The 20,512-nt window shown below is 43.6% G+C and overlaps 1 protein-coding gene across 1 annotated transcript in view; it reads left to right on the top strand.

Annotated features, from left to right (window-relative positions):
* Positions 1 to 20,512, top strand: part of LOC116966823 (glycogen [starch] synthase, muscle-like) — a 185,169-nt gene that overhangs the window by 101,986 nt on the left and 62,671 nt on the right. Inside the window, exon 12 of the mRNA XM_033013163.1 lies at positions 421 to 480. Within this exon, the coding sequence (XP_032869054.1) occupies positions 421 to 480 (60 nt within the window). The remainder of the gene's footprint in view (positions 1 to 420; positions 481 to 20,512) is intronic.

Raw genomic sequence — 20,512 nt, forward strand, 5'->3', positions numbered from 1 at the left:
TGGAGGTTGGGGGGGGGGGGAGGCTGGGCAGGAGGGTGTGGGGTGGAGCCCACAGTGATGTCGCGAGGCAGCTTGGGCAACACGCTGGGGTTCATGTGATTAACCATCGTGAGCTCAGTCTGGGCAGTCTCAGTGGCTGTGCCCATCCCCCTCCCTCCCCCCCCCCCCCCCCCCATCACCCTCCCCCCTCCCCACCCCTCTTGGTCAACTCCACCACCCTGTCCACTCATCCTGTCCCCACCCCTTCCCCCGCCCTCCCCTCCCTCCTCTTGCCCCCCCCCCCCCGTCTCCTCTTGCCCACTCCGTCCTCCTGCCCCTCCCCTCCCACCTCCTGCCCCCTACTCCTGCCCTCCCCTCCCTCCTCCTGCACCCCCTCCTACTCAGCCCCACACCCCACTCACCCTGTCCGCTCCTCCCTAGGGACACGGCCAACACAGTGAAGGAGAAGTTTGGGAAGAAGATGTACGAGTCGTTGCTGGTGTAAGTACCGTGTCGTAGAGTCCTTGCCATATACCGCAGACACAGGCCCTTCAGCCCAACTTACACAATGTGTAGGAAGGCTGCTTTAAACTGAAGATTGACACAAAATGCTGGAGCAACTCAGCGGGACAGGCAGCATCTCTGGAGAGAAGGAATGGGTGACGTTTCGGATCTGAAGAAGGGTCTCGACCCGAAACATCACCCATTCCTTCTCTCCAGAGATGCTGCCTGTCCCGCTGAGTTACTCCAGCATTTTGTGTCTATCTTCGGGCCAACTCACCTATACTGATCGCCCATCTACACTAGACCCACCTGCCTGCTTGTGGCCCAAATCCCTCTGTACCTTTCCTATCCATGTACCTGTCTATGTGTCTTTTAAATGCTGTTATAGCAGCTAGCTCCAAACACCCACCTATGTGAAAAAGTCGCCCCTCAGATTCCTTTTAAATCTTTCCCCTCTCACCTTAAACCAACATGTCCCAGCTAGTCCCACCTGCCTGCGTTTGGCCCATATCCCTCTAAACCCATCCTATCCATGTACCTGTCAAAACGTTTTTTAAACATTGCGATAGTCCCTAACGTAACTACAGTACCCCCACTGGCAGCTTGTTCCATACACCACCCACCACTCTTTGTATGGAAACGTTACCCTTCAGATTCCTATCCCCCTAAATCTTTCCCCCCTCACCTCGAACCTCTGTCTTCTGGTTGTTAAAGGCAATTAATTAATAATAATAATAATAATAAATTAATAATAGTATTGATGAAATTCCACTCGCCTTTGTTGCTGCATCAAGGCTTTGGGTAAGTTGGGTAACAGGCTTTGGAAAGGGAGGGTTGAAGCATGAAACAAACTGCTGGAAGAACTCAGCGGGTCGAGCAGCATCTGTGGAGACAGAGGATGGCGGTGGCTTCGGGTCAGGAATCTGCATCAGGAGTGCACGGTGCATCATGGCCTGGTTCGGTAACTTGAACATCCAGGAGCGGTAAGGACTAAAAAGTTGTCAACACTGCCCAGTCCATCACCGGCTCTGACCTCCCCACCATCAAAGGGATTTATCGGAGTCGCTGCCTCAAAAAGACAGCCAGCATCATCAGAGACCCACACCATCCTGGCCACACACTCATCTCACCCCTACCATCGGGAAGAAGGTACAGGAGCCTGAAAACTGTAACGTCCAGGTTCAGGAACAGCTTCTTCCCTACAGCCATCAGCTATTAAACACGACAACCTCAAATAAGCTCTGAACTACGTGGACTTGGGAGCATTAGTTTTGTCTTTTTGCACTTTTATTGCGTGTTTGTTTTTATGTGTGTGTCTGTGTATGTATGTATGTGTGTGTGTGCATGTATGTATGTGTGTGTGTGTGTGTGCATGTATGTGTGTGTGGATGTTTGTATGTGTGTGTGTGCATGTATGTGTGTGTGTGTGCATGTATGTACATATGTGTGTGTGCATGTATGTGTGTGCATATATGTGTGTGTGCATGTATGTACATATGTGTGTGTGCATGTATGTGTGTGCATATATGTGTGTGTGCATGTATGTACATATGTGTGTGCATGTATGTACATATGTGTGTGCATGTATGTGTGTGTGCATATTGTGTGTGCATGTATGTATGTGTGTGTATGCACGTATGTATGTGTGTGTGTGCATGTATGTGTGTGTGCATGTTTGTGTGTGTGTGTGCATGTATGTGTGTGTGTGCATGTATGGACGTATGTGTTTGTGAATGTATGTACGTATGTGTGTGCATATATGTATGTGTGTGTGTGCGTGCATGTTTGTGCGTGTGTATGTGTGTGTGCATGTTTGTATGTGTGCATTTATGTACCTATGCGTGTATGTATGTAGATATGTGTGTATGTATGTGTGTATGTGTGTGTGCATGTATGTGTGTGCATGCATGTATGTACGTATGTGTGTGCATGTATATGTGTGTGTGTATGTATGTATATATGTCTGTATGTGTGTGTGTATGTATATATGTGTGTGTGTATGTATGTGTGTATGTATATATGTGTATGAGTGTGTGTGTGCATGTATGTGTGTATGTATGTGTGTGTGAATGTATGTGTGCGTATATGTGTGTGTGCATGTATGTATGTACGTATGTGTGTGTGCATGTATGTATGTGTGTGTGTGTATATGTGTGTGCATGTATGTGTGTGCATGCATGTATGTGTGTGTATGTATGTAGATATGTCTGTGTATGTATGTATATATGTGTGTATGTATGTATATATGTGTGTGGGTATGTATGTATATGTGTGTGTGTATGTATATATGTGTATGTGTGTGCATGTATGTATGTGTGTGCATGTTTGTATGTGTGTGCATTTATGTATGTATGCGTGTGTATTTATGTGTGTGTGTGCATGTATGTGTGTGTGTATGTGTGTGTGCATGTATGTGTGTGCATGCATGTATGTACGTAGGTGTGTGTACATATGTATATATGTGTGTATGTATGTATATGTGTGTGTGTGTGCGTGTATGTATATATGTTTGTGCGTGTGTATGTGTGTGCATGTTTGTATGTGTGTGCATTTATGTACCTATGCGTGTATGTATGTAGATATGTGTGTGTATGTATGTATGTGTGTGTGCATGTATGTATGTGTGTGTGCATGTATGTGTGTGCATGCATGTATGTACGTATGTGTGTGCATGTATATGTGTGTGTATGTATGTATATATGTCTGTATGTGTGTGTATGTATATATGTGTGTGTGTATGTATGTGTGTGTATGTATATATGTGTATGAGTGTGTGTGTGCATGTATGTATGTGTGTATGTATGTGTGTGCATGTATGTATGTGTGTGAATGTATGTGTGCGTATATGTGTGTGTGTGCATGTATGTATGTACGTATGTGTGTGTGCATGTATGTATGTGGGTGTGCATGTATGTGTGTGCATGCATGTATGTATGTGTGCATGTATGCATGTGTGTGTATGTATGTAGATATGTCTGTGTATGTATGTATATATGTGTGTATGTATGTATGTATATATGTGTGTGGGTATGAATGTATATGCGTGTGTGTATGTATATATGTGTATGTGTGTGTGCATGTATGTATGTGTGTGCATGTATGTATGTGTGTGCATGTTTGTATGTGTGTGCATTTATGTACGTATGCGTGTGTATGTATGTGTGTGTGTGTGCATGTATGTATGTGTGTGTGCATGTATGTATGTGTGTGCGTGAATGTATGTGTGCGTATATGTGTGTGTGTATGTATGTACGTATGTGTGTGTGTCCATGTATGTATGTGTGCGTGTGTGTGTATGTGTGTGTGTGCATGTATGTGTGTGCATGCATGTATGTATGTGTGTGTGCATGTATGCATGTGTGTATGTATGTAGATATGTCTGTGTGTATGTATGTATATATGTGTGTGTGTATGTATGTATATGTGTGTGTATGTATATATGTGTGTGTGTGCATGTATGTATGTGTGTGCATGTATGTATGTGTGTGTGTGCATGTATGTATGTGTGTGTGTGCATGTATGTGAGTATGTGTGCGTATATGTGTGCATGTGTACGTGTGTGTGTGTGCATGTATGTGTGTGAGTGTGTGTGTGTTCATGTATGTATGAGTGTGTGCATGTATGTGTGTGCATGTGAGTGTATGTATGTGTGTGCATGTATATGTGTGCATGCATGTATGTACGTCTGTGTGTGCATGTATGTGTGTATTTATATATGTCTGTGTGTATGTATGTTTATATGTATGTGTATGTATGTATATGTGTGTGTGCATGTATGTGTGTGCGTGCATGTTTGTATGTGTGTGTATATGTGTGTGTGCATGTATGTACATATGTGTGTGTGTATGTACGTGTGTGTGCATATATGTATGTGCATGTATGTATGTGTGTGAGTGCATGTATGTGTGTGCATGCATGTATGTACGTATGTGTGTGTGTATATATGTATATATGTGCATTTATGTACGTATGCGTGTGTATGTATGTATATGTGTGTGTATGTATGTATATGTGTGTGTATGTATATATGTGTGTGCGTGTATGTGTGTGCATGTATGTGTGTGTGCATGTATGTGTGAATATATATGTGCATGTATATGTGTGTGTGTGCATGTATGTATGTGTGTGTGCATGTATGTATGTGTGCGTGTATGTATGTATTTGTGTGTGCATGTATGTGTGTGCATGCATGCATGTACGTATGTGTGTGTGTGCATGTATGCATGTATGTGTGTATGTATGTATATATGTCTGTGTATGTATGTATATATGTGTGTGTGGGTGTGTGTATGTATGTATATGTGTGTGTGTGTATGTATGTATATGTGTGTGTATGTATATATGTGTATGGGTGTGCATGTATGTATGTGTGTGTGCATATATGTATGTGTGTGTGCATGTATGTAGGTTTGTGTGCATGTATGTGAGTATATGTGTGCATGTATGTGTGTGTGTATTTGTGTGCGTGTGTGTGCATGTGTGAGTGTATGTGTGTGCATGTATGTATGTATTTGTGTGTGCATGTATGTGTGTGTGTATGTGTGTGTGTGCATGTGAGTGTGTGTATGTATGTGTGTGTGCATGTATATGTGTGCATGCATGTACGTATGTGTGTGTGTGTGAGCATGTATGTATGTGTGTGTATGTATGTATATATGTATGTGTGTATGTATGTATATATGTGTATGTATGTATATGTGTGTGTATGTATGTATGTATGTGTGTGCATGTATGTATGTATGTATGTGTGCATGTATGTGTGTGTGTGCATGTATGTGAGTGTAAGTGTGCGTATATGTGTGCATGTATGTGTGTGTTTATGCATGTGTATGTGTGTGTGCATGTATGTATGTGAGTGTATGTGTGTGCATGTATGTATGTATGTGTGTGTGTGCATGTATGTATGTGAGTGTATGTGTGTGCATGTATGTATGTGTGTCCATGTAAGTGTGTGAGTGTGTGTGTATGTATGTCTGTGTATGTATATGTGTGCATGCATGTATGTACGTATGTGTGTGTGTGCGCATGTATATATGTGTGTATGTATGTATATATGTGTGTATGTATGTATATATGTGTGTGTGTATGTATGTATGTATGTATATATGTGTGTGTATGTATGTATATGTGTGTGTATGTATATATGTGTATGAGTGTATGCGTGTGTGCATGTATGTGTGTGTGTGTGTGTATGTATGTGTGTGCATGTATGTGTGTGTGCATGTATGTGTGCGTATATTTGTGCATGTATGTGTGTGTGTATGCATGTGTGTGTGTGTGCATGTATGTGTGTGAGTGTATGTGTGCGCATGTATGTGTGTGTGTGCATGTATGTGAGTATGTGTGCGTATATGTGTGCATGTGTATGTGTGTGTGCATGTATGTGTGAGTGTATGTGTGTGAGTATGTGTGCATATATGTGTGTGCATGTATGTATGTATGTGTGTGTGTGCATGTATGTGTGAGTGTATGTGTGCGTATGTGTGTGTATGTATGTGTGTGTGCATGTGAGTGTGTGTATGTATGTGTGTGTGCATGTATATGTGTGCCTGCATGTTTGTACGTCTGTGTGCGTGTGTATGCATGTATGTATGTGTGTGTATGTATGTATATATGTGTGTGTGTATGTATGTATATGTGTGTGTGTATGTATATATGTGTATGAGTGTATGTGTGTGCATGTATATGTGTGCATGTATGTGTGTGTGTATGTGTGTGTGTGCGTGCATGTTTGTATGTGTGTGTGTATGTATGTGTGTGTACATGTTTGTATGTGTGTGCATGTATGTACGTATGTGTGTGTGCATGCATGTATGTACGTGTGTGTGTGCATATATGTATGTGTGTGTGTGTGTATGTGCATGTATGTATGTGTGTGTGCATGTATGTGTGTGTGCATGTATGTGTGTGCATGCATGTATGTACGTATGTGTGTGTGCATGTATGTATGTGTGTGTATATATGCCTGTGTATGTATATGTGTGTGTGTATGTATATATGTGTATGTATGTATGTATATGTGTGTATGTATATATGTGTATGAGTGTATGTGTGTGTGCATGTATGTGCATGTATGTATGTGTGCATGTATGTGTGCATGTATATGTGTGTGTGTGCATGTTATGTACGTATGTGTGTGCATGTGTGTGTGCATGTATGTATTTGTGTGTGTGCATGTATGTGTGCATGCATGTATGTGTGTGTGTGTATGTATGTATATCTGTGTATGTATATATGTGTGTGTGGGTGTGTGTATGTATGTATATTTGTGTGTGTATGTATGTATGTATATGTGTGTGTATGTATATATGTGTATGTGTGTATGTATGTATGTATGCATGCATGTGTGCATGTATGTATGTGTGTGCATGTATAGGTGTGTGTGCATGTATGTGAGTATATGTGTGCATGTATGTGTGTGTATTTGTGTGTGTGTGAGTATGTGTGTGCATGCATGTATGTATTTGTGTGTGCATGTATGTGTGTGAGTGTATGTGTGCGTATGTGTGTGTATGTATGTGTGTGTGTGCATGTGAGTGTGTGTATGTATGTGTGTGTGCATGTATATGTGTGCGTGTGTGAGCATGTATGTGTGTGTATGTATGTATATATGTCTGTGTGTATGTATATATGTGTATGCATGTATGTACGTATGTGTGTGTGTGCATGTATGTATGTTTGTGTATATATGTGCATTTATGTACGTATGCGTGTGTATGTATGTATATGTGTGTGTATGTATGTATATGTGTGTATGTATATATGTGTATGAGTGTATGTGTGTATGTGCATGTATGTGTGTGCATGTATGTGTGTGTGCATGTATGTGTGCATATATATGTGCATGTATATGTGTGTGTGCATGTATGTATGTGTGCGTGTATGTATGTATTTGTGTGTGTGCATGTATGTGTGTGCATGCATGCATGTACGTATGTGTGTGTGTGCATGTATGCATGTGTGTGTGTATGTATGTATATATGTCTGTGTATGTATGTATATGTGTGTGTGGGTGTGTGTATGTATGTATATGTGTGTGTGTGTATGTATATGTGTGTGTGTATGTATATATGTGTGTGTATATATGTATATGTGTGTGTATGTGTGCACATGTATGTGAGTGTATGTGTGTGTGTGTATATGTGTGCATGTATGTGAGTGTTTATGCATGTGTATGTGTGTGCATGTACGTGTGTGAGTGTATGTGTGTGCATGTATGTATGTGTGTGTGTGTGCATGTATGTATGTGAGTGTATGTGTGCGTATGTGTGTGCATGTATGTATGTGTGTGTGTCCATGTAAGTGTGTGTGTGTGTATGTATGTCTGCGTGTGAATGTATGTATATATGTGTGTATGTATATATGTGTGTGTATGTATATATGTGTGTGTATGTATGTATATGTGTGTGTGTATGTATATATGTGTATGAGTGTATGCGTGTGTGCATGTATGTATGTGTGTGTATGTATGTGTGCATGTATGTATGTGTGTGTGCATGTATGTGTGTGCGTGCATGTTTGTATGTGTGTGTATGTATGTGTGTGTGCATGTTTGTATGTGTGTGCATGTATGTACGTATGTGTGTGTCAAGTCTTCTAATGTTTTGCAGTTTCCCCGCTTGAAAGGGATTTAATTTATCTACCCCGAAATGATGAACTGGATTCACTCAGACCAAACACTTCTTTTCCACCTTTTATTTTCTCCTTCTTTTATTTTGGCAGATTAGTTTTTATCAGTTTAGGTCTTTATCAGTTTTGGTCTTTAACAGTTTTGGTCTTTAATAGTTTTGGTCTTTAACAGTTTTGGTCTTTAACAGGTGAAAAACCGGCTGCCAATCGGGTCTGTAGAAAAATCAGTCCTGCTTGCCTTCTCTGGCTATCGCGGCAGTCTTTACGGACAGTCTTTTTGATTTACTGCTGGATTCACTGCTCGCAAGTTTGTTGTCTCTCCTTCACTGGCTTCTGGTGCTCTGTGCCCTTTTGACCCACAGGCAGAACTCGGCAGGCTGGGGTTCCGCCCACTTTAATCTGTCTCGTGATTTCAATTGTAGCATTTCTCTGCTCGCAAGTTTCTTGCATTTCAGTTTGACTTGACACCTCCCACTCGATCTTCCAATGGAACCACTTGGGAGATCGACGCTTTAAAGTCAAACTTTGAATGGGGGTTTGAACTTAGTCACCTGATGCATTTTTGTCTTGTTCTTCTACTGGAAGTAAGACAACTCCCCAGACTTTGAGTTTTACCCTCTTCTTGACGTCATCGTGTACGTGGTAGGGTCCAAAGAGGTCTACTGTTGTAAACTCAAAAGGAGCAGCAGGTTCAGTTCTTTCAGGCGGCAGATCACTCATTACTTGTTGACATTTCTTTGCTTTTGCTTTCTTGCAGATTATGCAGTGATCAACAACTTTTTGAGCAATTCTCCTTCCTTTTATGACCCAAGCCTTTTTTCTCATTTTAAGCAAGGTCCCAGCCACTCCGTCATGACTCTCCCTGTGAGCCTCCCGAGCTAGCAGCATGGACACCCAGGCATCAACGGGTAGGATGGGAACAGCAACTTTATCCTCTTCAAAGCTCTGCACTCTGCCACCACAAACCATCAGCCCAGAATCTTGGTCTTTATAGGCTACCAGTCGATCTGTTGTGGTGCTTGGGAAAGTTGTGCCCCATTGCGCAGCACAAAAAATGTCTTTTAGAGCATTTTCTCGTTCTCTTACTGTAATGACTCCTGTCAAAGAGATGGCCTCCCACTTTGGATTGTTTAGGGCTTTCCACAAGATGATACCACTTCTCCACTTGAATTTGACTGTGTAGCTCAAATACTTCTTTAAACGTGAGGCGAACACTGCTCCACACGTCTCTGCTTTAACAGCGTCTCCTCTGTGGTCCAAGGGAGTTAACTTGGCCTTGGATTCCACAAGTCTGACAATTGGGCCATGGTCTGAATCCCATCTCACGTACATCACTGCCCCGTAGGTGTGCTCACTTCTGTCAGAAAAGGTGATTCCCAAGGGTTCAGTTGCGGAGCAAGAGGGAGTCAGTGCCCTGACGAACTTGACTTTTCCAAGTTGTACGTACTCTTCAAAGAGCTTAATTGCATCCTCCCTGAGTCCATCTGAGAGTGCCATGTCCCATGTGTCTCTGACCGAACAGCTTCCCTCTTTTGCTTCTTGGAAAGCTCTGCGTACTAGAATCGCTCCCTTTTGCTTAACAGGAGCCACTATGCCGATGGGGTCATATAGCCCTGCTACCTGGCTGAGAAGCTCTCTTCTTGTTAGGGGATTCGGCGTCTGAGTTTTGATTTGCTCTTGTAGAAGGCTTTGACCAAGCCGCATCTTTTTCTTTCTCTTGGAGAAATTGATTCCCACCATAACGTGGAGCATGTCCTCTTCAACAATGTAGCCCAGACCAAGTGCCTTGTTATCATCACCATGCATTTGGTTTGGTAGGATCATGCTTTTTGTTTTGCTTTTCTTTAAAGCATCACTGTCCTCCTTCCTCCCACTTTGGCCAGACAGAACCCAAGGCTTGAGCTCAAACCCACCAGCTTTTAGGATTCGTTCCACATTTGCTGTGATGATTCTCAACTGGTCGAGGCTGTTGTGAGATGTGAGGATGTCGTCAACATAGCTGTCTTTCTGCAGTACTTGCTGCTCATCCTTGAGGTGGGTAAAAGAAGGAAGATTAGCAGTCTCACGCATTGCCAACTGTGCAATGCACCCCGCAGGTTTGTCTCCGATGTTCACTCTTGTGATAGCATACTCTCCCAGCTCCTCGTCCTCGGAATCTCGCCAGAGGAATCTGTGCAAGTGTACTTCACGGTCCTCCAACCAGACTGAGTTATACATCTTCTTTATGTCTCCCAGAGCAGCATAGATTCCGCCTCTGAATCTGAGGAGGACGGCGCGAATTTGGTTGAGGACGTCTGGACCTTTCATCAGCAAATCATTTAAACTGACACCATTGCACTTTTGGCTGCTGTTCCACACTAGTCTCACTGGGGTTGTGACAGAGTGGGGGTTTGGAGCAATAAGGTGACTCACATACCACACTGGTCCCTTCCAGTTTGCAATCATGTCTTCGGACAATTTGATTGCAGCCTTTCGGTCCACCATGTCGTGCACCTGAGCTGTGTAGGCACTTTTCCATTCAGGTTCTCTGGATAGCTGCCTCTCCGTCCTGAGAAATGTGGCTTCCACTGTCCTTTTATTATTTGGTAGAGAAGCTGGGTCTTCCAACCAAGGATAGCTAGCATGCCAATGTGGGTCTTTACTGTGACGGTCTCCTGTTACATAGGTGAGGCCTTCCCTTACCACTTCGAGCTCTCTCTCTTCAGCAAGAGTCATTTCTTTTCCGCCTGGCTGGCAGTTTCCACAGCGGCAACCCCCGCACTTTGGCTCGCATGCTGCTCCAATGCTATCCCACTTCCACCAATCCAAGAAGTCCCGATTGGCGGTTGATGTGCGTGACTTCTGAACTTTGACGGCGACCTGTCCGTTTGGTGAAAGTTCCTCAGGGACTGGGGCAGTGAGCTCCTCATACTTTAAAGCAGCTGCTCTCATTGATCTTGCGAAGTGTGTTTTGGACATGTGGGCTGACATGGTAAGCTTCTCAAACAGCTCAGGATGACAACCTCCAACAGTCTTTCCCAGTGGTCCATCCCACAGAATGAGATCTCCAACAGTTCTAATCCTCTGAGGCGCTAGCTGACCTTCTCTATGGCTTATGAGCAAATGTATCTCTTTTGGTCTCACAAGTTCCTCAAGTGGGACGTCTGGAAAGAACTTTTGCAGCTGCTGTGGTGTCACATGTTTGTGAACATCTGCGATGCTGTCCAATCCATAACAAACTAACTGGTGCGACTTGAGTGTGCCCTTGGGAGTCTTCACTCGGATCTTTAGAAGGTAGCGCATTGTCTCTACGTGGACCTTCATCCCCCCAACTCCATGGACGATAAGCGTGATGTCTTCACTCCTAAGGTTCAGTCTACTCGCAGCCTTGTGAGTTATGTAGTTGGTATCTGAAGCCAAGTCAATTAATGTCCCAACCTTTTGTCCAGCATTTGCTATGACCTCCAGAAGCATCATAATCACTGGATGCTCTTGCAGTCCACCTTCCTTTAGGAGGCTTGGCTGATGCTTTGCAGTGTTGAAGGCTCTTGATGCAGTGTTGGAGAACACATCTCGGCATTGTTTTGCCAACTCTGGTGGAAGTTTGCTGAAAAACTCCTCTTGGTGCACTGTATATTTCTTCTTGCCTTTATCTTCCTCTGGACCAAATTTACTCCTTCTCTGATCCACACTGCTTTTCCTCATCTCATAATTGGGGCACAGATAAAAATGATGCTCAGGATTCTGTTCATCCTTGCAGATTTGATTTTTACACAGATATGCAGGTTTGCAGTATGAACCATCATCATGAACTTCAAGACACTTTTTGCATGCTCCCAACTTCTTTACTGCAGCTCTTTTCTCTGTCAGCTTTAGCCCTCGAAACTGCTTGCAGAAGTACAGCTTCCTTTTATGCTTTATGTCACCACAGACTACACAACTTGTGTGGTCATTTTCTGACTTGGTAGACTTGGTTCTGGCATGTCTTGGTTCAGTCCGAGTTTCCTTTCTACTCGGCTCCTCGTCCCTCAGTTGCTCGAGCTGTTCGTATATGCTCTCCTGCTCTTTGAGAAATGACAAGAGACTGTCAAACCGTTTCTCTGGTGCCACACCATTCCTCTTGTCAGCTACATAAACCAGCCATTCCTTCTTAAGGGTTTCTGGAAGCTTGGTTTCAATTGATTTTGTCATCAGTGGATTTTTAATAGCGCCTGTGTCTCCGAGATCGCTCAAGTCATTAAGCGCCTTTTCCACAGCTTGAATTAATTCCACTATTTTACGTGGCTGATGTCCTCTGACAGGTGGGATTCTCTGAAGCTCCTCCACTATCTCAATAGCAATAGCTGTTTGATTTCCAAACCGGTTCTCTAGGACACGAAAGATATCATCTGCAGTGTTATAACTTGTGAGGCGGAGGTCTCTTGTAATTTTGTCCTCCAGACTGTCCAGCAATTGAACCTTCTTCACCTCATTTGATCCAGTGGGTTCACCTTGCTTTTGCAGTGCTTCCCAATCCTTCCTCCATCTATAAAAGTCACGCTTGTTTCCAGTAAACTTAGGAAGGGCCGTGGGCCTCAGTCTGATGGCTGGTGAAGGATAATTGAAAGCTTTCGCCGCTTGTGCTAATCCTTCAGCGTCCTTCTTTATTCTTGCCTGTATGAAGTCAGCCTTCCTGGAAACCAGTTTGGGGACGAGAAGCTCGAGTGTTCTTAGGTGTTTCTGGAAGCTCTCTTGCTCATCCAGAGGGACCCAACGTTTCCACCGACTGTACGTCTCCTTTGCAGTCTCTACCAGTTTCTGCAGGTGGTTAAGCATGAATTCATATGCTTCTTGGTTGCTATTTGATGGTGCGGTGGCAGCAGCAAGTTCACATGCACCATCTGCTGTCTGTAGTGAGGTGGATAACTCAACATTTCCAAAGTTTGCCCATAGAGTGTCCTGGATGAGCCCTTTGACCTCTTTTAGTTTCGACTCACACTCCTTTGCAGTCTTTGCCAGGTCGGCTTTTTGCTGTTCAGTTAACACAGTTTCTTCATCTGCGTCCAGCTCCGCCTCCAGCTCTGCAATGAGTCCAGCCTCCACATCGTCATTGGCTTCCATGACTTTTTCGGCCTCCTGCATGAGTTTGTTGAACTTGTTCCTGAGCTCCTCTTCAGACATTTCTTCATGGTTCCTAATGATGCTGTTAACAAGACGAGAGAATGCCCGTTTTGCTGTTGTCCTCTTCAGCTTGAGCTGCTCAGCTGACTTTCCAGCAACTTCATCAGCCATGTTTTATTTTGACTTAACTGTCTTTTTTCCAGGTTTCCAGATATCCTGGCCCCGCCCGGTTTTTCACTGTTAAGTCTTCTACTGTTTCCAGATCTCCTGGTCACAGCGGTTTTTCACTGTCAAGTCTTCTAATGTTTTGCAGTTTCCCCGCTTGAAAGGGATTTAATTTATCTACCCCGAAATGATGAACTGGATTCACTCAGACCAAACACTTCTTTTCCACCTTTTATTTTCTCCTTCTTTTATTTTGGCAGATTAGTTTTTATCAGTTTAGGTCTTTATCAGTTTTGGTCTTTAACAGTTTTGGTCTTTAACAGTTTTGGTCTTTAACAGTTTTGGTCTTTAACAGGTGAAAAACCGGCTGCCAATCGGGTCTGTAGAAAAATCAGTCCTGCTTGCCTTCTCTGGCTATCGCGGCAGTCTTTTCGGACAGTCTTTTTGATTTACTGCTGGATTCACTGCTCGCAAGTTTGTTGTCTCTCCTTCACTGGCTTCTGGTGCTCTGTGCCCTTTTGACCCACAGGCAGAACTCGGCAGGCTGGGGTTCCGCCCACTTTAATCTGTCTCGTGATTTCAATTGTAGCATTTCTCTGCTCGCAAGTTTCTTGCATTTCAGTTTGACTTGACAGTGTGTGTGTATGTACGTGTGTGTGCATATATGTATGTATGTGTGTGAGTGCATGTATGTGTGTGCATGCATGTATGTACGTATGTGTGCATGTGCATGTATGTATGTGTGTGTATATATGTATATATGTGCATTTATGTACGTATGCGTGTGTATGTATGTATATGTGTGTGTATGTATGTATATGTGTGTGTATGTATATATGTGTGTGTGCGTGTATGTGTGTATGTGCATGTATGTGTGTGCATGTATGTATGTGTGTGTGCATGTATGTGTGCATATATATGTGCATGTATATGTGTGTGTGTGCATGTATGTATGTGTGTGCATGTATGTATGTGTGCGTGTATGTATGTATTTGTGTGTGTGCATGTATGTGTGTGCATGCATGCATGTACGTATGTGTGTATGCATGTGTGTGTGTATGTATGTATATATGTCTGTGTATGTATGTATATATGTGTGTGTGGGAGTGTGTATGTATGTATATGTGTGTGTGTGTATGTATGTATATGTGTGTGTGTATGTATATATGTGTATGTGTGTGCATGTATGTATGTGTGTGCATATATGTATGTGTGTGTGCATGTATGTAGGTTTGTGTGCATGTATGTGAGTATATGTGTGCATGTATGTGTGTGTGTATTTGTGTGCGTGTGTGTGCATGTGTGAGTGTATGTGTGTGCATGTATGTATGTATTTGTGTGTGCATGTATGTGTGTGAGTATGTGTGTGTGCGTATGTGTGTGTATGTGTGTGCGTGCATGTGAGTGTGTGTATGTATGTGTGTGTGCATGTATATGTGTGCATGCATGTACGTATGTGTGTGTGTGTGAGCATGTATGTATGTGTGTGTATGTATGTATATATGTATGTGTGTATGTATGTATATATGTGTATGTATGTATATGTGTGTGTATGTATGTATGTATGTATGTATGTATGTATGTATGTGTGTGCATGTATGTATGTATGTATGTGTGCATGTATGTGTGTGTGTGCATGTATGTGAGTGTATGTGTGCGTATATGTGTGCATGTATGTGTGTGTTTATGCATGTGTATGTGTGTGTGCATGTACGTGTGTGAGTGGGTGTGTGCGTATGTGTGTGCATGTATGTATGTATGTGTGTGTGTGCATGTATGTATGTGAGTGTATGGGTGTGCATGTATGTATGTGTGTCCATGTAAGTGTGAGTGTGTGTGTATGTATGTCTGTGTATGTATATGTGTGCATGCATGTATGTACATATGTGTGTGTGTGCGCATGTATATATGTGTGTATGTATGTATATATGTGTGTATGTATGTATATATGTGTGTGTGTATGTATGTATGTATATATGTGTGTGTATGTATGTATATGTGTGTGTGTATGTATATATGTGTATGAGTGTATGCGTGTGTGCATGTATGTGTGTGTGTATGTATGTGTGTGAATGTATGTGTGTGCATGTATGTGAGTGTATGTGTGCGTATATTTGTGCATGTATGTGTGTGTGTATGCATGTGTGTGTGTGCATGTATGTGTGTGAGTGTATGTGTGTGCATGTATGCGTGTGTGTGCATGTATGTGAGTGTATGTGTGCGTATATGTGTGCATGTGTATGTGTGTGTGCATGTATGTGTGTGAGTGTATGTGTGTGAGTGTGTGTGTGCATATATGTGTGTGCATGTATGTATGTATGTGTGTGTGCATGTATGTGTGAGTGTATGTGTGCGTATGTGTGTGCATGTATGTGTGTGTGCATGTGAGTGTGTGTATGTATGTGTGTGTGCATGTATATGTGTGCATGCATGTATGTACGCCTGTGTGCGTGTGTATGCATGTATGTATGTGTGTGTATGTATGTATATATGTGTGTGTGTATGTATGTATATGTGTGTGTGTATGTATATATGTGTATGAGTGTATGTGTGTGCATGTATATGTGTGCATGTATGTGTGTGTGTATGTGTGTGTGTGCGTGCATGTTTGTATGTGTGTGTGTATGTATGTGTGTGTACATGTTTGTATGTGTGTGCATGTATGTATGTGTGTGTGCATGCATGTATGTACGTGTGTGTGTGTGCATATATGTATGTGTGTGTGTGTGTGTATGTGCATGTATGTATGTGTGTGTGTGCATGTATGTGTGTGTGTGCATGTATGTGTGTGCATGCATGTATGTACGTATGTGTGTGTGTGCATGTATGTATGTGTGTGTATATATGCCTGTGTATGTATATGTGTGTGTATGTATATATGTGTGTGTATGTATGTATGTATGTATGTATATGTGTGTGTGTATGTATATATGTGTATGAGTGTATGTGTGTGTGCGTGTATGTGCATGTATGTATGTGTGTGCATGTATATATGTGCATGTATGTGTGCATGTATATGTGTGTGTGTATGTTATGTACGTATGTGTGTGCATGTGTGTGTGCATGTATGTATTTGTGTGTGTGCATGTATGTGTGCATGCATGTATGTGTGTGTGTGTATGTATATGTCTGTGTATGTATGTATATATGTGTGTGTGGGTGTGTGTATGTATGTATATTTGTGTGTGTATGTATGTATGTATGTATGTATGTATATGTGTGTGTATGTATATATGTGTATGTGTGTGTGCATGTATGTATGCATGCGTGTGTGCATGTATGTATGTGTGTGTGCATGTATAGGTGTGTGTGCATGTATGTGAGTATATGTGTGCATGTATGTGTGTGTATTTGTGTGTGTGTGCATGTATGTGTGTGAGTGTATGTGTGTGCATGCATGTATGTATTTGTGTGTGCATGTATGTGTGTGAGTGTATGTGTGCGTATGTGTGAGTATGTATGTGTGTGTGTGCATGTGAGTGTGTGTATGTATGTGTGTGTGCATGTATATGTGTGCGTGTGTGAGCATGTATGTATGTGTGTGTATGTATGTATATATGTCTGTGTGTATGTATGTATATATGTGTGTGTATATATGTATATGTGTGTGTGTATGTGTGTGCATGTATGTATGTATGTGTGCATGTATGTATGTGTGTGTGCGCATGTATGTGAGTGTATGTGTGTGTATATGTGTGCATGTATGTGTGTGTTTATGCATGTGTATGTGTGTGCATGTACGTGTGTGAGTGTATGTGTGCGTATGTGTGTGCATGTATGTATGTGTGTGTGTGTGCATGTATGTATGTGAGTGTATGTGTGCGTATGTGTGTGCATGTATGTATGTGTGTGTGTCCATGTAAGTGTGTGTGTGTGTATGTATGTCTGTGTGTATGTATGTATATATGTGTGTGTATGTATATATGTGTGTATGTATGTATATGTGTGTGTGTATGTATATATGTGTATGAGTGTATGCGTGTGTGCATGTATGTGTGTGTATGTATGTGTGCATGTATGTATGTGTGTGTGCATGTATGAGTGTATGTGTGCGTATATGTGTGCATGTATGTATGTGTGTATGTATGTGTGTGCATGTATGTATGTGTGTGTGCATGTATGAGTGTATGTGTGCGTATATGTGTGCATGTATGTGTGTGTGTGTGTGTGTGCGCGCGCGTGTGCGTGTTGCTACAAGTAAGAATCTCATTGACAATAAAACACCAGCATGGGAGAAGCTGCATCATCATACAACTGGATTTCACCTCTTCCTCCTCATCAACACACCACACTCAGAACGACAATATTCTATCCTTGACAACCATCAGCACAGGAGCACGTCAGGGCTGTGTGATCAGTCCCCTGCTCCACTCACACTAGAGCCAAACACAGTTCCAAATCCACTTTGCCGATGACACCACTGTGGTTGGACAAATGACTGGCCATGATGAATTGTAGTGTAGGAGGGAGATTGATCATTCAACTACCTTGCTCTCAACGCCAGCAAGACCAAGTAGCTGTACGTTGACTTTACTAGCAGAAGGCCGAGGATCCACCAACCTGTCTTCATCGACGGCACAGCAGTGGAGAGAGACAATAACCTGACATTCCTGGGCGTGCACATCTCTGATCATCTGCCCTGGACCCAACACATAGATGCAGTAAATGTGATGGACAAGGAAACATCATCAACTCCTCTACTTCCTCCGAGATTGAAGAGATCATGTATGTTTACAAATGATTTCTTGGACTTGCACAGGTGTAGGGTTGCATGAGTTCATAAGTCATAGGAGTAGAATTAGGCCATTCTGCCCATCAAGTCTATTCCGCCATTTAATCGTGGCTGATTTGTTGTTCCCTCTCAACTCTTCATGAACCTGTCAATGTCTGCTCTCAAAATACCCAATGATGGCCTCCACAGCTGACTGTGGTTGAATTCCACAGGTTCACCACCCTGTGGCTAAAATAAATCTTCCTCAATTAATTTCTAAAGGAACGTCCTTTTATTGTGAGGCTCTGACCTACGGTCCTAGGCTCTCCCACTAGTGTAAATGTCCTCTTCACATCCACTCTATCCAAGCCTTTCACAATTCGGTTAATTTCAATGAGGTCCCCCTCCCCCCTCGTCCTTCTAAACTCCAGCGAGTACAGGTCCAGTGCCGTCAAACGCTCATCATACGTTGACCCACTTATTCCTGGCATCATTCTTGTAAACCTCCTCTGCAGAGCTAGCACATCCTTCCTCAGATATGGTGCCCAAAACTGCTCTGAATGCGGTCTGACCAGCGCCTTATAGGGCCTCAGCATTACATCCCTGTTTTTGTATTGTTGCATCCATTGAAATAAATGCTGGCATTGCATTTACCTTCCTTGAGACCAATCGCTGGCACCAGCACACCGACCCCTGGGGAACACCACTAGTCACTGGCAGCCAATCCGAGAAGGCCCACCTCGTTCACACTCTTTCGACTTCAGAGGTACAGCATGGAAACAGGCCCTTCTTCAGCCCATGGAGTCTACACCTACCCCGTACACTAACCTACACACATTGGGGACAAATTTACAACTCACCAAAGCCAATTAACCTACAAACCTGTACGTCTTTGGAGTATGGGAGGAAGCCAGACCACCCGGAGAAAACCCAAGTGGTCACAGCCAATTAACCTGCAAACCTGTACGTTTTGAGGATATGGGGGAACATCGGAGCAACCGGAGAAAACCCATGCAGGTCACGGGGAAATTGTACAATCTCCGTACAGGCAACACCCGTAGTCAGGATCGAATTCAGGCCTCTGGCGCTGTAAGGCAGCAACTCTACCACTTCTGCCAATTAGCCAATCGCCTATCCCTACTAGTATCTTCCCTCTAACACATGGGCTCTCATCTCGTTTAGTAGTCCCATTTTCAACTCTTTATCAAAGGTCATCCGAAAATCCCAATAAACAACGTCCACTGACTCCCCTTTGTCTGTCCTGCTATTTACTTCCTCAAAGAATTCCAACAGGTTCATCAGGCAAGATCTCCCCTTCACAAACCCATGCTGACTCTGGCCTATTTTCTCATGTGCCTCTGAGTACTCCGTAACCTCATCCTTTATAATCTACCTATATATTAGTAAAACTATCAACCACTTCCTGTCTGCGTTGTAATTACATTTGCACACAAACGATCCCCCGTAGAGCTAGGATCCACCTTACTCACCATTCTCCCCTCCCCCTCCCCCTCCCTCCCCCACATCCCACCCCCCTCCCTCCCCCACATCCCACCCCCCTCCCTCCCCCACATCCCACCCCCCTCCCTCCCCCACACCCCACCCCCCTCCCCCTCCCTCCCCCACACCCCACCCCCCTCCCCCTCTCCCTCCCCCACACCCCCCTCCCCCTCCCCCTCCCCCTCCCTCCCCCACACCCCACCCCCCTCCCCCTCCCTCCCCCACATCCCACCCCCCTCCCTCCCCCACACCCCACCCCCCTCCCTCCCCCACACCCCACCCCCCTCCCTCCCCCACACCCCCCACCCCCTCCCTCCCCCACACCCCACCCCCCTCCCTCCCCCACATCCCACCCCCACACCCCTCCCCCACTACTTCACTGTCATTGCTGCTATGTTTCCTTTCCAATCAGCTTTAGCCAGCTCCTCCCTCATGCCTCTGTAGTTATCTTGACTCAACAGTAAAACTGACACATCTGATTTCAGCTTCTCTCCCTTTCAAAATGCAGGTTGAATTCTATCATATTATGATCACTGCCTCTAGAGGTTCCTTCACCTTCAGCTCCCTGATCAAATCTGGTCCATTACACAACACCAAATCCAGAATTGCCCTTTTGCAAGTAGGCTCCACTACAAGCTGCTCTCAGAAGCCATCTCGGAGGCACTCTACAAATTCCCTCTCTCTTGGGGTCCAGTACCAACCTGATTTTCCCAGTCTGCCTGGATATTGAAATCCCCCATGACCACCTTAGACACCGATTGTACATTGACTGATTGCATCAACTCAAATGGCCAGGAAGAGATCACACGCCTAGTCTATGGTGGCTACTGACCTCCCCACTCTCAGAGGGATCTATAGGAGGCACTGCCTCTTAAAAGCATCATCGCGGACCCACACCGACTTGGCTAATTCACTCGAACCATCAGCAAACAGGTATAGGAGTAT

The sequence above is a fragment of the Amblyraja radiata genome, chromosome 38 (genome assembly GCF_010909765.2).
Source record: "Amblyraja radiata isolate CabotCenter1 chromosome 38, sAmbRad1.1.pri, whole genome shotgun sequence".
Lineage (NCBI taxonomy): Eukaryota > Metazoa > Chordata > Chondrichthyes > Rajiformes > Rajidae > Amblyraja > Amblyraja radiata.